This window comes from Thalassophryne amazonica, chromosome 8 (genome assembly GCF_902500255.1).
Source record: "Thalassophryne amazonica chromosome 8, fThaAma1.1, whole genome shotgun sequence".
NCBI lineage: Eukaryota > Metazoa > Chordata > Actinopteri > Batrachoidiformes > Batrachoididae > Thalassophryne > Thalassophryne amazonica.
The window spans coordinates 14,301,754-14,320,062 of record NC_047110.1 but is presented as its reverse complement, the minus strand read 5'-3'; the positions used below and the strand labels follow the sequence as shown (position 1 = coordinate 14,320,062).

The 18,309-nt window shown below is 40.4% G+C and overlaps 1 protein-coding gene across 1 annotated transcript in view; it reads left to right on the top strand.

Moving 5' to 3' along the window:
* The window catches only part of tbc1d15 (TBC1 domain family, member 15), a 45,910-nt gene that overhangs the window by 18,506 nt on the left and 9,095 nt on the right, over positions 1-18,309 (top strand). The window contains exons 5-8 of the mRNA XM_034175757.1: positions 15,357-15,485; positions 16,818-16,921; positions 17,111-17,205; positions 17,433-17,549. Coding sequence (XP_034031648.1) covers positions 15,357-15,485; positions 16,818-16,921; positions 17,111-17,205; positions 17,433-17,549 — 445 coding nt within the window. The remainder of the gene's footprint in view (positions 1-15,356; positions 15,486-16,817; positions 16,922-17,110; positions 17,206-17,432; positions 17,550-18,309) is intronic.

Below are 18,309 nucleotides of genomic sequence, written 5' to 3'. Positions count from 1 at the left end.
CAAGTGTCTTTTTATACAGGTAACAAGTTCAAACAGGTGCAATTAATGCAGAATAAGAGGGCTTCTTAAAGAAACATTAACAGATCTGTGTGAGCCAGAAGTCTTGCTGGTTGGTAGGTGTTCAAATACTTATTTGCAGCAGTAACACAAATAAATTATTAAAAAGATCATACATTGTGATTTCCAGATTTTTTTTTAGATTATGTCTCTCACAGTGGACATGCACCTAAGATGAAAATTTCAGACCCCTCCATGATTTCTAAGTGAGAGAACTTGCAAAACCGCAGGGTGTTCAAATACTTATTTTCCTCACTGTACCTCTAAGCATGGCTGTTACAACAGCTGTCATAAAGCGGGACTGGTTGGTTGTTACAGCAATGCTGAGTGCCTGCAGCAAGATGCTGTTCTTAAGCAAAAAGTAGCATGTGGATGTCGCATACTTTTAGAGCCATCACATTTTTTAAAAGAAGAATTTTGCAGTTTCTTTGTCACAAAGTGATGTCAGACAGAGGGAAGGTGGCGAGAAAGATGGTGTGAAAAAGTTTGATAAGGAATAAAGAATCTATGGAATTAGCGCTGGCTTAAATGTATAGTTGTCTTCATTAACACATCTGAAAGATAAAAGAAACCGGAAAAGTGAACTGCATCTTATACTCTTATATTCCCAATCCCCCTGTGTGCACCACCTGTGTAAGTTTGGGCTCATGCACAGTGGACTTCATACAGCTTGTTCCTGCATTTATGTGCACTTCATCACGATGCACAGGCATGCACACACTCACTATAATTAAACCAGAAACTCACTTTGTGATAATGGTAAAACTTTGTTGCAGTGCTGATTTAGTAGCACTCTTAAAAGTGCAGAAAACATGGCCTGTGCCATCTGTTCTCATTGTGTGTATTTTCCCTTTAATTGTACTTTAGGTCAGCAGGATCAATTGAGCATGCAGTGTACTCCATACCATCATGTGCCAAAGTGCATCTTACAGCCTTTCAAATTTCACAAAACTGACTAAATTTATGGCCCGGTCACACAGCATACGATGATTCCTGAACGAAGGGAAAAAAGTAAAGAAGTCACAATTTGTTGAGAATAAGTGGATGAACGAGCTTTATCACCAAACAGCCTGTGAATCAAGAGTGCAAAAGGGATAAAAGAGGAACAAAATAAAACCAAAGCTAATGTTGATCTCCACAGTTTAAAAGAAATGCACCTGAAGCAGTGTGTGTCTGCATCTCTGTGTTCCAAGACTCGGTGCTGGGATGGACCTCTGTAGCGCCTGAGTCCTGGAGAAACTGCAAACAGAAGTGCATGATCTGACCCACTGTGGAGCTCTGTGTGCACATCGGTGGATCCACCTGCTCTGGTTCTCTAATGCGATCCGCTGATGCAACCACTCGCTCTGTTCACTTCTTCATTACTCAACTTTATGAGCTGCACATAGGTGGGAGAGAGAGACAGGGAGAGGAGAGAGAGTGAGAGCACTGTCTGTCACTCTCTCTGCCTTTTTTTTTTTTTTTAACCCTCTTGTTTCTGACCTCCTGTGTGTGGATCGGGAGGTCTGGGCGGCTTTGCTTGAGCTGCTGCCCCCGCGTCCCGACTCCGGATAAAGCGGAAGAAAATGGATGGATGGATGGATGTTTCTGATCACGGGGCTGTGGCTGTGTGATCAAGTAGTCAGTCACGCATGCATGTAGGCTGACAAATTCTTCCTGGCTGGCCAGCACCACGGCTTGACCGCGACAGCACTCGCCACATCCCATGCAGCAGCAGAAACCCCACAGCTCACACACCTGCACAACCACGGAGGAGCTGCAGCTCCTCCACAAAAGCGCTCACAAACCGACTTCTGTACTGTGTGAAAACATTCAGCTGGTCGAAGATAAACGCGAACGTTACAAAAACTAAGCAAATGATAAACCGTCAAGAACTACAGCAAAACCAAATGTGGACGAATTAAAGTTTTCGGTGGCATTTGTTCAAATTTTTCAACAGTTTAAAAATCCTGATGAAGTGCCAGCTGCAGAAACAAAGCTGCGCGAAGGTTAAAGGATGCCAACGAAAGGCGACAAAAATCTAGATTTCTTGTTTCGTTTGGGCTTCGTTACCCTTTAAGTGCCGTGTGACCAGGCCATTAGTTTCTACTGAAATCCAAACACTATAATGTTGGATTATTTTGAAACATCTTTCAAAATTACAGCTCATTTTAATGGACAGTATTTTTCCTGGGGGGAATTCCATAATGAATATTTTATTTCCCTTTTAATGCTGTCTGCAAGAAGACATGCATGTGCACATGGATAAGGTTTTGAAATGACCGAATGTTACCTTTGACCTCATGTGAGGCATGTGCATGCTAACATTAATAAGATGTCTTGTAAACCATTTCAAATGTTATTTGGTTTCAAAAACAGCGTTGTGAGATTTAGAAGTGTTTATTTCTCGCTAACGTTTACAAATATATGAGAAACATATTACATTTACACAGAAACACAGCTGTTTCAGAGCTTTTCCACCATTTTTAGCTTTTCCACCATTTGTACTCTTATTGGCTGTTGCCATGCACATCCCAACATCCCCATGCAAGGAGGGGATGCTTCAGGCTTCCTTGTTATTGTAAGAAGCAGTGAGACAAAGCCTCCATTCATGCATGACTGAGCATGACCCTGCTGGAGATGGTCCTCTAATTAGCCCACCTGTGATTAACAGGACATTACTGACTTGAAAGTCTCAGCCATCATTTGTCCAAATAACCATAATTACCATTAATTAATCGTGCTGATTTCATATGTTGGTGATGTTTTATGTACTGATTTTTTTTTTTGAACTTATATTTTATTAGTATTTAGAAACAACAGAGCAATCAAATCAATTTTACAGATCACAACAATCACACACACACAATATGCAATATATTTTTTTTACATTACAACTCTATAAAGGCACTTTCTGTAATCAAATCAGAATCACATGAACATAATCTCAAAAGGACTCCATCGCAGCTTAAAAAATGTGTGTTTCAAGTCTTAGAGAAAAGGTTATTTTTTCCATCTGATAAACTTCTGTTACTTTTTGAATCCAAAAATTAAGAGATGGTGGTTCCAATTTCAGCCAGTTGAAAGAATGTTCAGTAAATATGACTCAGCTCGCCCCTGTATACAAGCTGGAGTGATACCGAGTAGAGCCACTGTCACATCCTTAGAAATCACTATATGAAACATCTGGTTGACTGTCTTGAACACCCAAAAAGGTAGTAATTTTGGACACGTCCAAAAGATATGTGTATGATGAGGTACTGCTGTACCACAGTTTCTCCAACACAAACTTGGTACATTAGGGTTCATTTTTGCAACAATATCAGGAGTTCTAAAAATCTGCAGATAATTTTCCATTTAAATTCCTTCCAAGTGTTTGAATTTGTTGTTCTATGTGCCTCTATACACGCCTCTTTCCACATTTCATCAGATATATTTTGGGCCGCCTCTGCCTCCCATTTTTGCTTGGCCAATACAGATTTAGTTTGAGTGATAGATGCAAATATTTTGTACAATCTTGTTATAATTTTCATAACTCCTCCCTTTTGTATTTGAATCAATAAGTCTTCCATTGCAGAGGTTTCAGTAACTTTCCCCACTCCTTATGAGACATTAAAAAGGATTGCAATTGCAAGTATCTAAAAAAAATCGTTTTTCTGGAGTTTAAATCGTTTTTTCAGCTGCTCAAATGACATGAGCCCATTTTTATCAAATAAATGAATATATATAAAAACCCTTATCCAATAAAATTGGTTTGAATGATTTAATATGCTCAATACTTAGTAATACAGATAGCTTTGTTGGCAATTTCAATGCCATTCTAACTTTCTTCCAAATATCCAAGGTGACTTTGGTCCATTTTGCAATTCTCTTGATTTGAAAGTCAGAAAATGGCAATACATGCAACGGTTCAGAACACATGGTCTGTTCAATACTCAGCCATCTTGTTTGATCATCATTTAATAACCATGACGTTAAAGGTTTTAATTGAGCAGCCCAAAAGTAATACTTTAAATTGGGAAGATTAAGTCCTCCCTCTTCTTTCAATCTTTGTAATGTTTTGTATTTAATGCGAGGGCGTTTACCTTGCCAGATGAATTTTGAAATAATTTTATCAATGTCCCCAAATACTGAAGTGGACATCACAATTGGCAGCATCTGAAATGTATAAGAACCTGGGAAGGACATTCATACGAATAGTCTCAATATGACCAAGAAGAGAGATGGGCAGTGCAGACCACCGGTTTAAGTCACTTTTTATATTTAATATTTTTCCATAATTAGCATCATATAAATTATCTAAAGAGAGAGGTATATGAATACCCAAGTACTTAATACCCTCTTTAGGCCATTTAAAGTTGCTGCGTTGCTTCACCTCCAGTGGAATACCACCACAGACATCCATGGCTACAGTCTTATCTATATTTATTTTATATCCTGATAAATAGGCAAGGTATTGTTGTAGATGGCTCTGTCAAATACAACAGCATATCATCTGCATACAAAGAAATTTTATGTATTTCTTTACCTATCTATATCCCTTTGATATTGTCATTATCTCTGATGAATTGCGCCAATGGCTCGATACTGATTGCAAATAACAGGGGTGATAATGGACACCCCTGACGGCATCCATGCTCCAAGTTAAACCTGGCTGATCTAAAGCCGTTGACTCTGCTAGCTGCCTGCGGGGAAGAATAAATTGTTCTAACCCAATCAACAAATTTAGGGCCAAATTTAAATCTTTTTAATGTTTGAATTAAATATTTCCATGACACACAGTCAAAAGCCTTTTGTGCGTCCAATGAAATCACTGTTGCCAATGATTGATTTTGCTTTTGATATGATAAAATATTAAGTAAACGACGTAGGTTATTTGCATAATGCCTACCAGCTATAAACCCAGTCTGGTCTGGATGAACTATCTCATTAACTATGCCACTTAGCCGTTGTGCTAATATAGCAGTCAGAATGCGGACATCACCATTCAGCATAGACAAGGGTCTATAAGAACCACAATCTGTAGGGTCTTTGCCTTCTTTATGCAAGACCACTATTGTTGCATCCAACCAAGATGGAGCCGTTGTTTTGGTTTCTAATGCATATCTATAAGCATCAAGGAGAAGTGGGGTAAGTACCTCAGAGAAACATTTATAAAATTCATTTATATACCCATCAGGTCCAGGGCACTTGTAGTTTTTAAGAGATGAAATCATCTGTTTTATTTCCCATTCTTCTATAGGTTCATCTGATTCAGACAACTCTGTAACATTAATATTTTCTCAATACTCTGCTATAGTATGATCATTTGGACATGTATCTGTGTCCTGATATAGTTTTTCATAGAATTTAGCAAATGTTTCCGATATCTCTTTGGGCTTTACTATTGTTTTACTTCCCAATTTTAGCTTTTGGACAATGTTAGATGATTGTTGTTTCCGGAGTTTAAAGGCCAAGAGTCTGCTTGCTCTATTTCCATACTCATAATACTGTTGTTTTGCTAATCTCAAGCTTCCCTCTATTTTTCCAGATAACAATTCTTGAAGTTCTCTACGTGCTGTACTTAGCTCTGTTATATCACGTTAACCCATGTTTATGATCATGTTCCAATTTCTGAATTTTATTCTCTAATTCCACTTTTTTAGCAATATTATATCTTTTCTTGGCAGTAGCATAGGAGATAATGCTACCTCTCAAGTAGGCCTTTGCACAATCCCACAGCACAGTTGGAGATATATCTGGTTTTCTATTCAATTCTAAATAGTTTTTTAGTTCTTCTCTAATAAGGGAAATAAAACCTTTATCATTAATAAGAGAAGCATTAAGTCTCCATTGCCTAGTGGACAATGTCATACCTATATCCCACTGGAGGACTACCGGAGCATGGTCTGAAATTGTTATGGGCATTATTGAAATGTCTTCAGTTCTATGAAATTCCACCTTTGGTGTAAAAAAGTAATCGATCCTTGAATATGATACATGTCTACTTGAATAGTATGAAAAGTTTCTATCTTTTGGAAATTTGGTTCGCCAAACATCAACAAGTCCAGCCTCAGAAGACAAAGATTTAAGTGTTTTTCCCATTTTAGAAATGGGTGTTTTAGGTATAGGCTGTCTGTCCTGTCACACAATTGAAGTCTCCAGCAAATAGCATAAGTCCGGAGCTGTACTGTGTAATCATATTAAAAGAAGATTTAATAAACCCTGGTTGGTCTTCATTTGGAGCATAAATACTTATGAACGAAACAGCTATTCCATCAATTAGCCCATTCACCAGTATGAATCTACCTTCCTTGTCTTTGTGTACCAATGTTTCCGTAAAATTTACCTGTCTATGTAATATAGCTACTCTCCTCTTTCGCCCTGAACAATGAGATGAATAATAGACTTTATCTGCCCATGATTTGTTCAATTTTTGATGTTCATCATCAGATAGATGAGTTTCTTGCAATAAAGCCACTTGACAATGAAATTGTTTCAGTTGAAGTAATATTTTCTTTCTTTTGACTGGGCCATTAAGTCCCTTCACATTGTAACTAATAACTGTTAAGGCACTCATAGCTTCTAATATAAAGATAAGAAATTAAAAGAGGAGGCAGAAGCGGTCTTGAAAGTGAAGGTGGACTGAGGCAAGAATTAAAAAAAAAAAAAAAAAAACTAAGCATGAGGCTGCAATATACACGTCATCCGTTATATATTTATAAGACATACTGAGACCTGACAAGATTAACATAAACCATACACTCATCAATAGCTCTGTTCTTTTATAGAAAATTAAATCCCCGGGGAACATGAGGATCTGAACTCATAAAAACAAGATAACTAACATCACTTAGATAAAAACTTAATGCAAAAAAGTGGGTTAATGTCCCTAGCCACTATGTAAAAGTAGCTACAAACACAGTCCTGTCCTCTACAGGCTGTGTAACATAACAAAAAGAAACCAAAACGTGATATAATCACACGCCCTGCAGACAAATGATGAATATGACAGTTAACAACCAACAACCCGCGGTGTGTCAGATACGAACGTACAAACATGCTTCACATACACAGAGACGTAAAAAAAAAAAAAAAATCCATTCAATCACACACGCATTATAAAGCTTCTAGAATGTAATAATATACAGTCAAAGTACCTCTAAGTCTCATCTTCAGGAGCAGAGGGAAGAATGTTACGCCGGACGTATTCCATGGCATCTTTGGGATCTAGGAAGTCCTTACTTACACTGTTGTAAGTGATGCGTAGTTTCGCTGGGAAAAACAAACCGAAGCGCACGTCGGTCCACCCACGTAATACTTTCCGCACTTCCGTGAATGCTGCTCGAGCCTTTGCTACGCCTGGGGTGTAGTCCGGAAAGATGGAAATCTTTTTTGCCATTATAACAGAGTGGTCCAATTTCCCTGGCCCTCCTCAAAATGTCGACTGCATCTCCGTCATAATGTAGTTTGGCGATGATCACTCTGGGTCTCAAATCTCTGGGCTTCCTGAGCGTGCGTGTGCGATGGGATCTGTCCACTTTCACGTCTCGGTCCAACTTCAGAACTTGTCGAAGGACTTTAGACACCTCCGTTGTGCTGCTGGAATTTGGTTGTTCCTCTATGCCCTCAATGCGAATATTCCCACGCCTCATTCTCCCCTCCAGTTCCTCACACTTTTCCTTCAATAACTTCATGTCACTTTTGAGCTCCTTTACAGTTGACTGCAGCGCGACCACCTCATCAGACCACTCAGACAATCCACCCTGCACGTCCACAACATCCCTTTCAATGACATCCAGTCTGGATCCAATAGTGATAGCATTATTAGCTATTTTGGACCATACTGTTTGTAACTCCACCTTCAGCACCGTAAAGTCATCCGCCAGTGCCCTCTTCAATTCTTCACGAATTATTTGAGATAATTCCTCCTTCAAAGAAACCAGTATCTCGGTTTTGAAGTCCTCCATCCCGTCTGGGCCATGATCAGGGCTCTGTGAGCGTGGTTCTCCCTCGTCTCGCTCCTCTGCGGCCTGCTGTCTCGTGACTGGTCTTGTTAGCTTTCCATTAGCATCGAACTTAAATCGACGGTTTGTCTGCCATCGCGCTGATTAAGTTAAAAAAAAAAAGTAGTCCTTTTGAGTGCAAACTATTTAAAGGTGCATCCGAGTAGCCAGATAATGGAATTATTCCGTTTTAGAAATGAAATTTATAAAAGTCTGCAGGAGGGCTGAAATTCACGTCTCTACTCCATCTTAGCTCTCTAGCGCCCCTTATGTACTGATTTTGAAAAAAAAAAATCATTTTTGATGATCTTTTTACGGTGATTTAAATCACTATAATAGACTGTATGTGTCACTGCTGTAAGTAGTTGAAGGCCGTCTGTTCTTTTGAAAATTTTCCCTTGAGGAGAACTATTTATTCATTTTCTCTAGACAGGATTTTTTTTTTTTCTCATATTGCAGTGTCATTATGTAAACCCCTCGTTAAAGGCTAATGAATAAAATTATGTGGTGCCAAAGTAAATTATTTTTTACTTAAATCTTAAAAAGCTCAGTAGCAGTATACTTTTAAAATGTATATAGTGGTGGAGACTATTTTTAAAGGACATGCCGCATGTTTTTTAACATCCCAGTTAGCAACACAACATCAAAGTATTCATGTTTGTAAGTCTCTCCGTGCACATGTGCTCATAATTAGTGGTCTCTGTTGTTTTTTTATTGCTCTCTGAGCGAGTTAACAAGTGCATTTCCGGTAAATGTCTCACTTGGCAATTCTCGGCATGTGACGTACATATTAGAATGCGCAGAAACATCTGATGGCTGACAGCAAAACGAATGGGGTTTTGTCCGATAACAAAGCTTTGGAGCTTTTCTTTGATGGCTTGGATTAGGGCTGGGTGATATAACTTAAAATTCATGTCAGGATATAAATTGAATTCCTTCACAGTAACGGTATATATCGCAATATAAAGTTAAGTTTAAAAATTACAATGGAAGAGTTTCTGAATGTGTCATATAGTCCCTTAGCAAAGCTAAATTGATTAAAATGAACAAATAAATAATTAAAAAACAAAGCAAAACAAAAAAAACAAAAACAGATATATTTAATTTTGAGCACCTGATTCTGACTTGTATCTTTTGGGCATTGGAATGACCTAATTTTGCAATTCTGCTTACCGTATTTTCCGGACTATAAGTCGCACCGGAGTATAAGTCGCACCAGCCACTTTATCCATTATAAAGAAAAACAAACCATAAATAAGTCGCACCGGAGTATAAGTCGCACCAGCCACTTTATCCATTATAAAGAAAAATAAACCATAAATAAGGTCCACTGGACTATAAGTCCCATGGACATACAGGTATGTTAACATGAAAAGTTCAGATGATAATATTGTGACGGCTATCGTTTTCGGATGCATATTTCACCAGTCGCAACTTGTAATCTGCAGAGTATGATTTTCTTTTTGGTGACATTTTTTCGGGCCTTCTCCGTTGTCTTGTTATGTTATCAGTAACGTTAAAATTTTTATTTTTCTATGGTAGTCAGAAGTCGCAGGAACAGTTACACAAGCCTTGAGTGCCCTCTCGTGAGCTGCATTTTACCTACGGATATGTTTGTATTTTGCGGACCACATTGCGAGCCGAACCATGCAGCGCCTACCTGCGCAGCTCATGACCACCCAGCGGTGTCGATCCAGCTCCTTCTAAGTGGAGACGCTAATCCTCCGCCGTCGCTCAGTGCTCCCATGCAGCTCTCAGCGTCAACTCTGCTCACACTGATATCCAAGGGTTGAAGCTGTCTTGTTAGCCGTCCCGTAATAAACACCATGTTCGTCTGCTTCAAACGCTTTTCACAATCATCGACGCCAGCTCCTTCCAAGTGCACACGCTAATCCTCCGCCGTCGCTCACCCAATGCTCCCACGCAGCTCTCAGCGTCAACTTAAACACTCTGCTCACATTGATATCCAAGGGTTGAAGCTGTTCTGTTCGCCAAGCCGGAATAACAGCAAGCACCGAGTTCGTCAGCTTCACACGCTGTGGGTGAGGTGAGGAATACGCATCCAAAGTTCTGTTCTCTGATTGGTTATCGCGACCAGCGTGAACTATAGGATGGCCGTCATACTACAGTGCCCATGATGCATTGCATTTCCTTTTCCGGTGGCCATTTTAAAACATAGATCGACTCTGTCACGTAAAATTGTTTTGTTACAGTAAATTAATTGAGATCCTACCGGTATATTTTTCATTTATAAGTCGCACCGGAGTATAGGTCGCACCCCCGGCCAAAACATGTAAAAAAGTGCGACTTATAGTCCGGAAAATACGGTATGTCCAATAGGAGGCAGTGTTAGTTTGTTTGTTTGCTTTTGGTGAAATTTTGTCCAGAAGGTCCTCAAAGACCACCCCCACGTGGGTTGATGATCCTTATTGGCTTATGTCGTGGGGTTCCACCAATGATAAAGTGGAAGGCATGGGTGTTTTTTTTCCGCTCTCCTGCCCTGAGATGGAGCTCTCAGCTCAGCTGAACAAGGAAATGTGAGACTGTTTACTGTGGCTTTCTGCAAATAAGCACACCAAATATGTTCTTGATTCGGTCCGTTGACTTTTACATGACTGAATTCAGTCAGTTGACTTCACAAAATTGCTTATAATTTTACAATCTTACAAGGAGAAGTTTTAATCTGTCTAGATGGAGCCTGTAACCAAAGCACTGACTGCAGCCTTTTCCATTTGTTCAGAGTCACTGAGGAAGATACAATGACATCATCAGCAAGTATGATCGGGATTGGTCGTTGGCATCTGAATCTCTACTGTCAGCCATATTTATACCATGATGCGGTTAAACCGTTTATATTGCCCACCCCTAGCTCAGATTTACAGAGGAGACGACACACTTCACCCCAAAACTCTTAACAGTTTATCTGCCAGGGAGTGAAATTCAACAAGTTAAGACTGTGGCCTGCTTCTGTAGACGTATCCATAAAAATCATAGAGGGATATGCTTTGCAAACTTAATACCCATTACTACAATGATTATGTTGAAATTGAGGATGGCCCAGTGGTTGTTCCAGCAATATCAAATATTTCATGTCTGCTACCTACAACACGCGTGGAATGTCTCTAACCTAAATCTATTTCTAGGCATCTTATATATGCTACTCTGGAACCACCCCTAAACCCAAACAGTTCAACTGTCAACCCCACTGAGGTCCTTAGTCTGGGTCTCATTAACATAAGATCACTATCCTCAGTCATTGTTGATTAATGATCTAATTATTGATCATCACTTAGATATGATTGGGTTATGTGAAACCTGGCTTAAACCTACAGCTGTCTTCCCCTTAAATGAGGCCTGCCCACCAGCATATACATTTAGTCACGTCCCTCGTGATGCGAAGCAAGGCGAACCGCGCTCCCCCAAAACACAGTCACCTTGGTTCAATGATTACCTGCGTGACCTCAATCATAAGGCTAGAGGTCTAGAACGGAAATGGCGTAGTTCAAAATTTGAAGTATTCCACCTTGCGTGGCATGATGCTATCTTAGACTATAAGCATGCACTATTGGCTATAAGGCGGACCTATTACTCTGACTTGATCAGCAAAAACAAGCATAACTCAAAGTTCTTGTTCGACACAGTGGCAACACTTATTCATGTACAACCACCTGTAGTTCGCTCTCCTTTTACAGCACAAGATTTCCTGAATTACGTTGAGAAGAAAATACCATGCTGGCATGCTGACGAAACTTGTAACGTCAACAAAAAGCACAACTTGTTTATTTGATCCTATACCAACAAAACTGTTTAAGGACCTGTGGTCCACTCTTGGGCCGACTGTTCTGGAAATTATTAATCTTTCTTTAACTTCTGGATCTGTTCCTAAATGTTTCAAATCTACAGTGATTAAACCATTACTTAGGAAACCTAATCTTGACCCTAGTGTATTGAAAAACTATTGGCTGATATAGAATAGAATAGAATAGAATTTAAAATTCTTCTTCTTACTTATAAGGTTTTGAATAATCAGGTCCCATCTTATCTTAGGGACCTCGTAGTACCATATCACCCCAATAGAGCGCTTCGCTCTCAGACTGCAGGCTTACTTGTAGTTCCTAGGGTTTGTAAGAGTAGAATGGGAGGCAGAGCCTTCAGCTTTCAGGCTCCTCTCCTGTGGAACCAGCTCCCAATTCAGATCAGGGAGACAGACACCCTCTCTACTTTTAAGATTAGGCTTAAAACTTTCCTTTTTGCTAAAGCTTATAGTTAGGGCTGGATCAGGTGACCCTGAACCATCCCTTAGTTATGCTGCTATAGACGTAGACTGCTGGGGGGTTCCCATGATGCACTGTTTCTTTCTCTTTTTGCTCTGTATGCACCACTCTGCATTTAATCATTAGTGATCGATCTCTGCTCCCCTCCACAGCATGTCTTTTTCCTGGTTCTCTCCCTCAGCCCCAACCAGTCCCAGCAGAAGACTGCCCCTCCCTGAGCCTGGTTCTGCTGGAGGTTTCTTCCTGTTAAAAGGGAGTTTTTCCTTCCCACTGTAGCCAAGTGCTTGCTCACAGGGAGTCGTTTTGACCATTGGGGTTTTACATAATTATTGTATGGCCTTGCCTTACAATATAAAGCGCCTTGGGGCAACTGTTTGTTGTGATTTGGCGCTATATAAAAAAATTGATTGATTGATTGATTGATTGATATCAAATCTATCATTTTGCTCAAAAATTCTGGAAAAAGTGGTGTCACGGCAGCTTGTGGACTGAAAATAATCTCTTTGAGCCAGTGCAGTCTGCTTTTAGAAAATATCATTCCACAGAGACGGCTCTCACTAAAGTGGTAAATGATCTTCTGCCTGCAGTGGATTCGGACACCACTATGGTTCTTGTGCTGTTAGATCTCAGTGCTGCATTTGATACAGTGGATCATCATATTCTACTTGATAGGCTGGAAAATCATTTTAGGATTACTGGGAGTGCCTTTGCATGGTTGATATCATAGTTGTTCTCACTGTGTTTTGTACAGTAACACTACCTCTAACCTTAGTGACATGAAATTTGGGGATCCACAGGCCTGCTACTTTTCTCCCTTTATATAGCACCCCTTGGGCACATATTGCGGCCTTTGGGATTACCTTTCACTGCTATGCTGATGATACTCAGTTATACATGCCAATAACTGCTGGCCATTTCATCCACATAAAATCCTTAGAAGATTGCCTTGCGTCAATGAGAAGTTAGATGTCTAGAAACTTCCTACTTTTAAACTCTAATAAGGCTAAAATAATGGTTCTTGGTCCAGTGAGACATCTGTATCAATTTGACCAGTTACCGCTTAGCCTAGGCTCATGTGTCATACATCACACTGACAAAATGAGGAACCTTGAGGTAATTTTTGATCCTACATTGTCCTTTGGCCTCCACATTAGAAATATTACTAGGACTGCTTTCTTCCACCTGCAAAATATAGCGAAGATTAGTCCCATCCTGTCTATGGCTGTTGCTGAGACCCTGATCCATGCATTTATCTCTTCTAGATTGGACTACTGCAGTGTTCTATTTTCTGGTTTACCGCAGTACAGCATTAGGGCTCTCCAATTGGTTCAAAATGCTGCAGCCAGACTTTTGACACGAAGCAGAAAGTTCGACCACATTACACCCATTTTGGCATTTCTTCACTGGCTTCCTGTCCCAGTGAGACTAGATTTTAAGGTTCTACTACTAGTCTATAAAATTGTTCACGGACTGGCACCTCCCTACCTAGCTGACCTAATTAAACCTTACATACCAGCCCGGACTTTGTGATCTCAGGGTGCAGGACTACTTTGTGTCCCTGCGGGTCACAGAGCTTTCTCTTATCATGCCCCTGTTCTGTGGAATGATCTCCCTGCATCAATAAAACAGTCAGATTCTGTGGAGACTTTCAAGTCCAGACTTAAGACGCACTTATTTTCCCTTTCGTAAGGCTAGCATACTGGCATAGTATAGTTCTACGCTTTTAATTCATTTAATTAGGAAACAGAGCGTGCTGTGGACTCAACTTCACCCAAATTCTGGGTCTTTTAGTGAAGCTTAGAGCTAGTGGCCGGTGATCACCTTAGTATTTCCTGTTTTTCTTGTTGTTTAATGCTCACAAATTATACTGTATTTCTTGTCTTTCTGATGCCTTCTTCTGTTTTTTTTTTTTTTCTCTCTGTTTATGGTGCAGCTCCATCCAGAGATGGGTGTGGTATTTGTGCTGGAGACCCTCCTGTCCTGTGCACCAACAGCATCTCCTGTATATTCGCTTTGTGAATTGTTCTGTAATTTATGTCTGTAGCATGGCCCAACCAGAGGGTCACCCCTTTGAGTCTGGTCTGCTTGAGGTTTCTTTCTCAGAGGGAGTTTTTCCTTGCCACTGCTGCTCTGGGGGTTAGTAAGGTGAGACCTTACTTGTGTGAAGCACCTTGAGGCAACTCTGTTGTGATTTGGCGCTGTATAAATGAAAATAAATTGAAAAGTGTAATTGAAAACTTCAGAAATCTTTCTCCTTCATCTCACAACCTACCTGTGGGACATATGCAGTGATGCCATTCATCATCACCTCTTCAGCTTTCAACTTTATGCTCATCATCCTGTCAGACACTCACTGAACCTCCAGCACACTTCAGTATGCTACCATATAGAATAAATACTTCAGCAGGATACAAGTAGAAAACTAGATGTATAGATAGATAGAACTTTATTGATTCCTTGGCCAAGGTCCTTCAGGGAATTTAAGGTTCCATTTGCAGCAACAGCACCGATAAGAACAACATACTAATATATATCCTTTAATATGACCATACACCATTTGTCCTCCCATACACACTATGATACCACAGTTTGATTCCACCTCCGATGCTCCTGACCTTACTTCCATTCCACTTGGTCTCTTGTACACATGGTACATCTCCCATTCTCATCATATCGTCCAGCTCTCCCCCTTTACCAATCATACTCCCGTACTCCTCACCCCCACACGTCTTACTTTCCTCCTCTCCCACCGCCTCAAGACACATTCCGTCCCTCTTCTTTTTTCCACAACAGTAGCCCAGTTTCTGTCAGCACCCTTGTTGGAAAGCAGCAGTGGTGGTCGTTGCTAACCTGGGCCTTGTCTGATCCCACGTGGAAATTCAATTTGTCATCTATATGTTCGGTTTGTCAAAATACCCATTGGATGCCTTTCATGATGCAACCCTTCTCATTTGTGACGGCTGGGACTGGAACGCTGACTGCACTGGCTGTACACATGGGAAAACCTTGCATATTGCTTTATGGTGATGATGGGTAACTTTAATGCTCTTTCTCCTGTCAGATTGACCTGGGAGTGAGGCCTCATGTCCAGAGGAGGGCTCCATTGTCTGCAGAGGATTGGACCAAACACCAGGATCCAGATGGAAGAATGCTCAGTGTTCCTCACCTCAAGGAAGTCATCTTCAAAGGGGTGTGTTGACTCTTGGACATGGTCACATATCTTTAAGTTAAAGTTCAAACATGGTGAGGAAGATGACTTTGTGCTCACAGAATTACTTAGGAGAAAGTGTTGGCAACAAGTGGACAATTGAACTTCAGTAAGATTCCAAATACGAGGTCTGTGAGAAAAGTATCCGACCTTTTTATTTTATGCAAAAAATATATGGATTTGATTCATATGTTTTTACGTCAGCCAAGCTTGAACCTTCGTGCGCATGCGTGAGTTTTTCCACGCCTGTCGGTTGCGTCATTCGCCTGTGGGCAGGCTTTGAGTGAGCACTGGTCCACCCCTCTCGTCGTTGTTTCATTGCGAGGAAATGATGGAATGATTTGGACTTTTTTTCCATCAGAATTTTTTCAGAAACTGTTAGAGACAGGCAACTGGAAACCATTCGAAAAATTTATCTGGCTTTTGGTGAAAATTTTACGGGCTTCACAGAGAATAAGGAGTTGTAAGGACAAGTTGGGACATGCCCAGCTCTCCACAACTTCTCTTATACTCACTCGACTGGTAAGCACTGAAAGCCGAGATAGGCATGTCCCAACTTGTCCTCTAATACTCCGAAACGGAGGTGTTCCTTTGTCTCGCTTCATCAGCGAATCGGTTGTGAAGCGCGAAGCCTCCGCGCGGCTTTCCATGACAAAATCTCTTGTTAAAAGTGAAATCTGCTGGAAAATGGCTGATGTCCAGCTCTTGTGATAACCAGAGAAATTTCACACGACGGTCCTGGCTCCACACAGCGATCAGTTTAGAAATGATGTGGTGGTTTCTGCCTCTCGATGGCGGCTCGGAGCACTGCGAGCCGTGCGCCATTATGGGCTGTCCTTAAAGCTGTAGTAACACTCCTTATTCTCTGTGAAGCCCGTAAATTTTTCACCGAAAGCCAGATACATTTTTCGAATGGTTTCCAGCTGCCTGTTTCTGAAAAAATTCTGATGGAAAAAAGCCCAAATCATTCCGCCATTTCCTCGCAATGAAACAACAACGAGAGGGGTGGACCAGTGCTCACTCAAAGCCTGCCCACAGGCAAATGACGCAACCGACAGGCATGGAAAAACTCACCCATGCGCATGAAGGATCAAGCTTGGCTGACGTAAAAACATCTGAATCATATCCATATATTTTTTTGCATAAAATAAAAAGGTCGGATACTTTTCTCACAGACCTCGTACTAAATGAATTGTTACAAGAAGTAAGATTTTCCGGTGTGTGATTAAAACTCAAACTGCACTCGGTCTGAATGCCTTGATTAAAAAGATTTGTCTGGCTGCTTTTGGGACTGTGTCTTTGATGAATCTGCAGGGACTGTGTCATGCAGTGCGGAAAGAAGCATGGAAGTTTCTGCTGGGTTATTTCCCGTGGGACAGTTCCACAGAGGAGAGGAAAGCCCTGCAGAGAACTAAAACGTATGTCGTGCACATCTCAAAGTTATGATCTATTTTATTTTACAAAATAAGAATTTCACAGTTTCAGAGGATGTTGCCTTTTTTAATACAAATACAACAAAAAGTTCTCAGAGACAAAATAAACATTACAGTCCGAAATAATCCATTTCAAATCTGCATTGTTAAAATGTTTTTTTTTTTTCTTTAAAGTGACGAATACTTCAGGATGAAGCTGCAGTGGAAATCAGTCAGCGAGGAACAAGAGAGGAGGAACTCCAAATTGAGAGACTACAGGAGTCTGATCGGTAAAGCTGAATTAGTGTTTTTTGCTCTCATCAGCAGTTCTTCTCAGCCTCTGCATTATTGGTTTGCAGTTTTTGATAAGTGAGGAAACAGCTGAAAAACAGTTTGATTAGTTTGAAAAACAGTTTGATGTTTTACTGTTTTGGATTATACCGGTTCCTCTAACTTTAAGGTTTTTTTTTTTTGTTTTTTTTTGGTTTGTTTGTTTGTCTGTTTTTTTTTTTTTCAGAGAAAGATGTGAACCGAACAGACAGAACAAACAGATTCTATGAAGGCATCGATAATCCCGGTCTGGTCCTGCTCCATGACATCCTGATGACCTACTGCATGTATGACTTTGACCTGGGTGAGATGAAGATGATCTCTTATGGAACTTCTTCATTTGTTGTCCACATTAAAGTTCCTTTTAAGACACTGAATTTTGAACCACACTGTAGCCATTTATGAACTGGTCTAATGTGTCAAATTTGAGAAGCTGTTTTTTTGCTGCTTTTCAAAAACTGACAACATATCTGGATGGATTTTGGACTTTTGTTTGGACAAAAGAAGAGATTTGGGTGCTGGGAGGACATGGTCAAAGATGTCAGGCATGTTCAGTGGCTTAATGTCATTAGGAGGTGAGGACACAAAACAGCTGGAGCATGTCACAGTCTCCAGGATAATCATCAGAGGTGCAAGTTTCTAACAAAGCTTTAAGCTGCTGAGCTTTTAAACAAGTGCACACATTTCACTGCAAAACTGTACACACAAACAACACAACCTGACATTTTAACTATATTTCCACAAGACTTCTGCCTTTGTAGCTACCTTTATTCATTAATTTTCTGTACCTACTAACTCCGATTGGGGGGGCTGGAGCATATCCCAACAGTCATGGGGCATGAGGTGGGTACAAACATGCATGTTTGTATCTAGATACAAACATGCGTGATGCAAGTCTATCTATTCATTCAGTGTGCATCGATTCAATTGACGGATGAAATCACTATGGATCGGCCGCTGCGTGTTTATCAAATTTTTCCGACGCACATTGAATGTATCACAGACGGAAGCCACAACAAATCTGTTTCAAAAATGGAGGACCAGGAGAACGGCGCAAGCAGTTT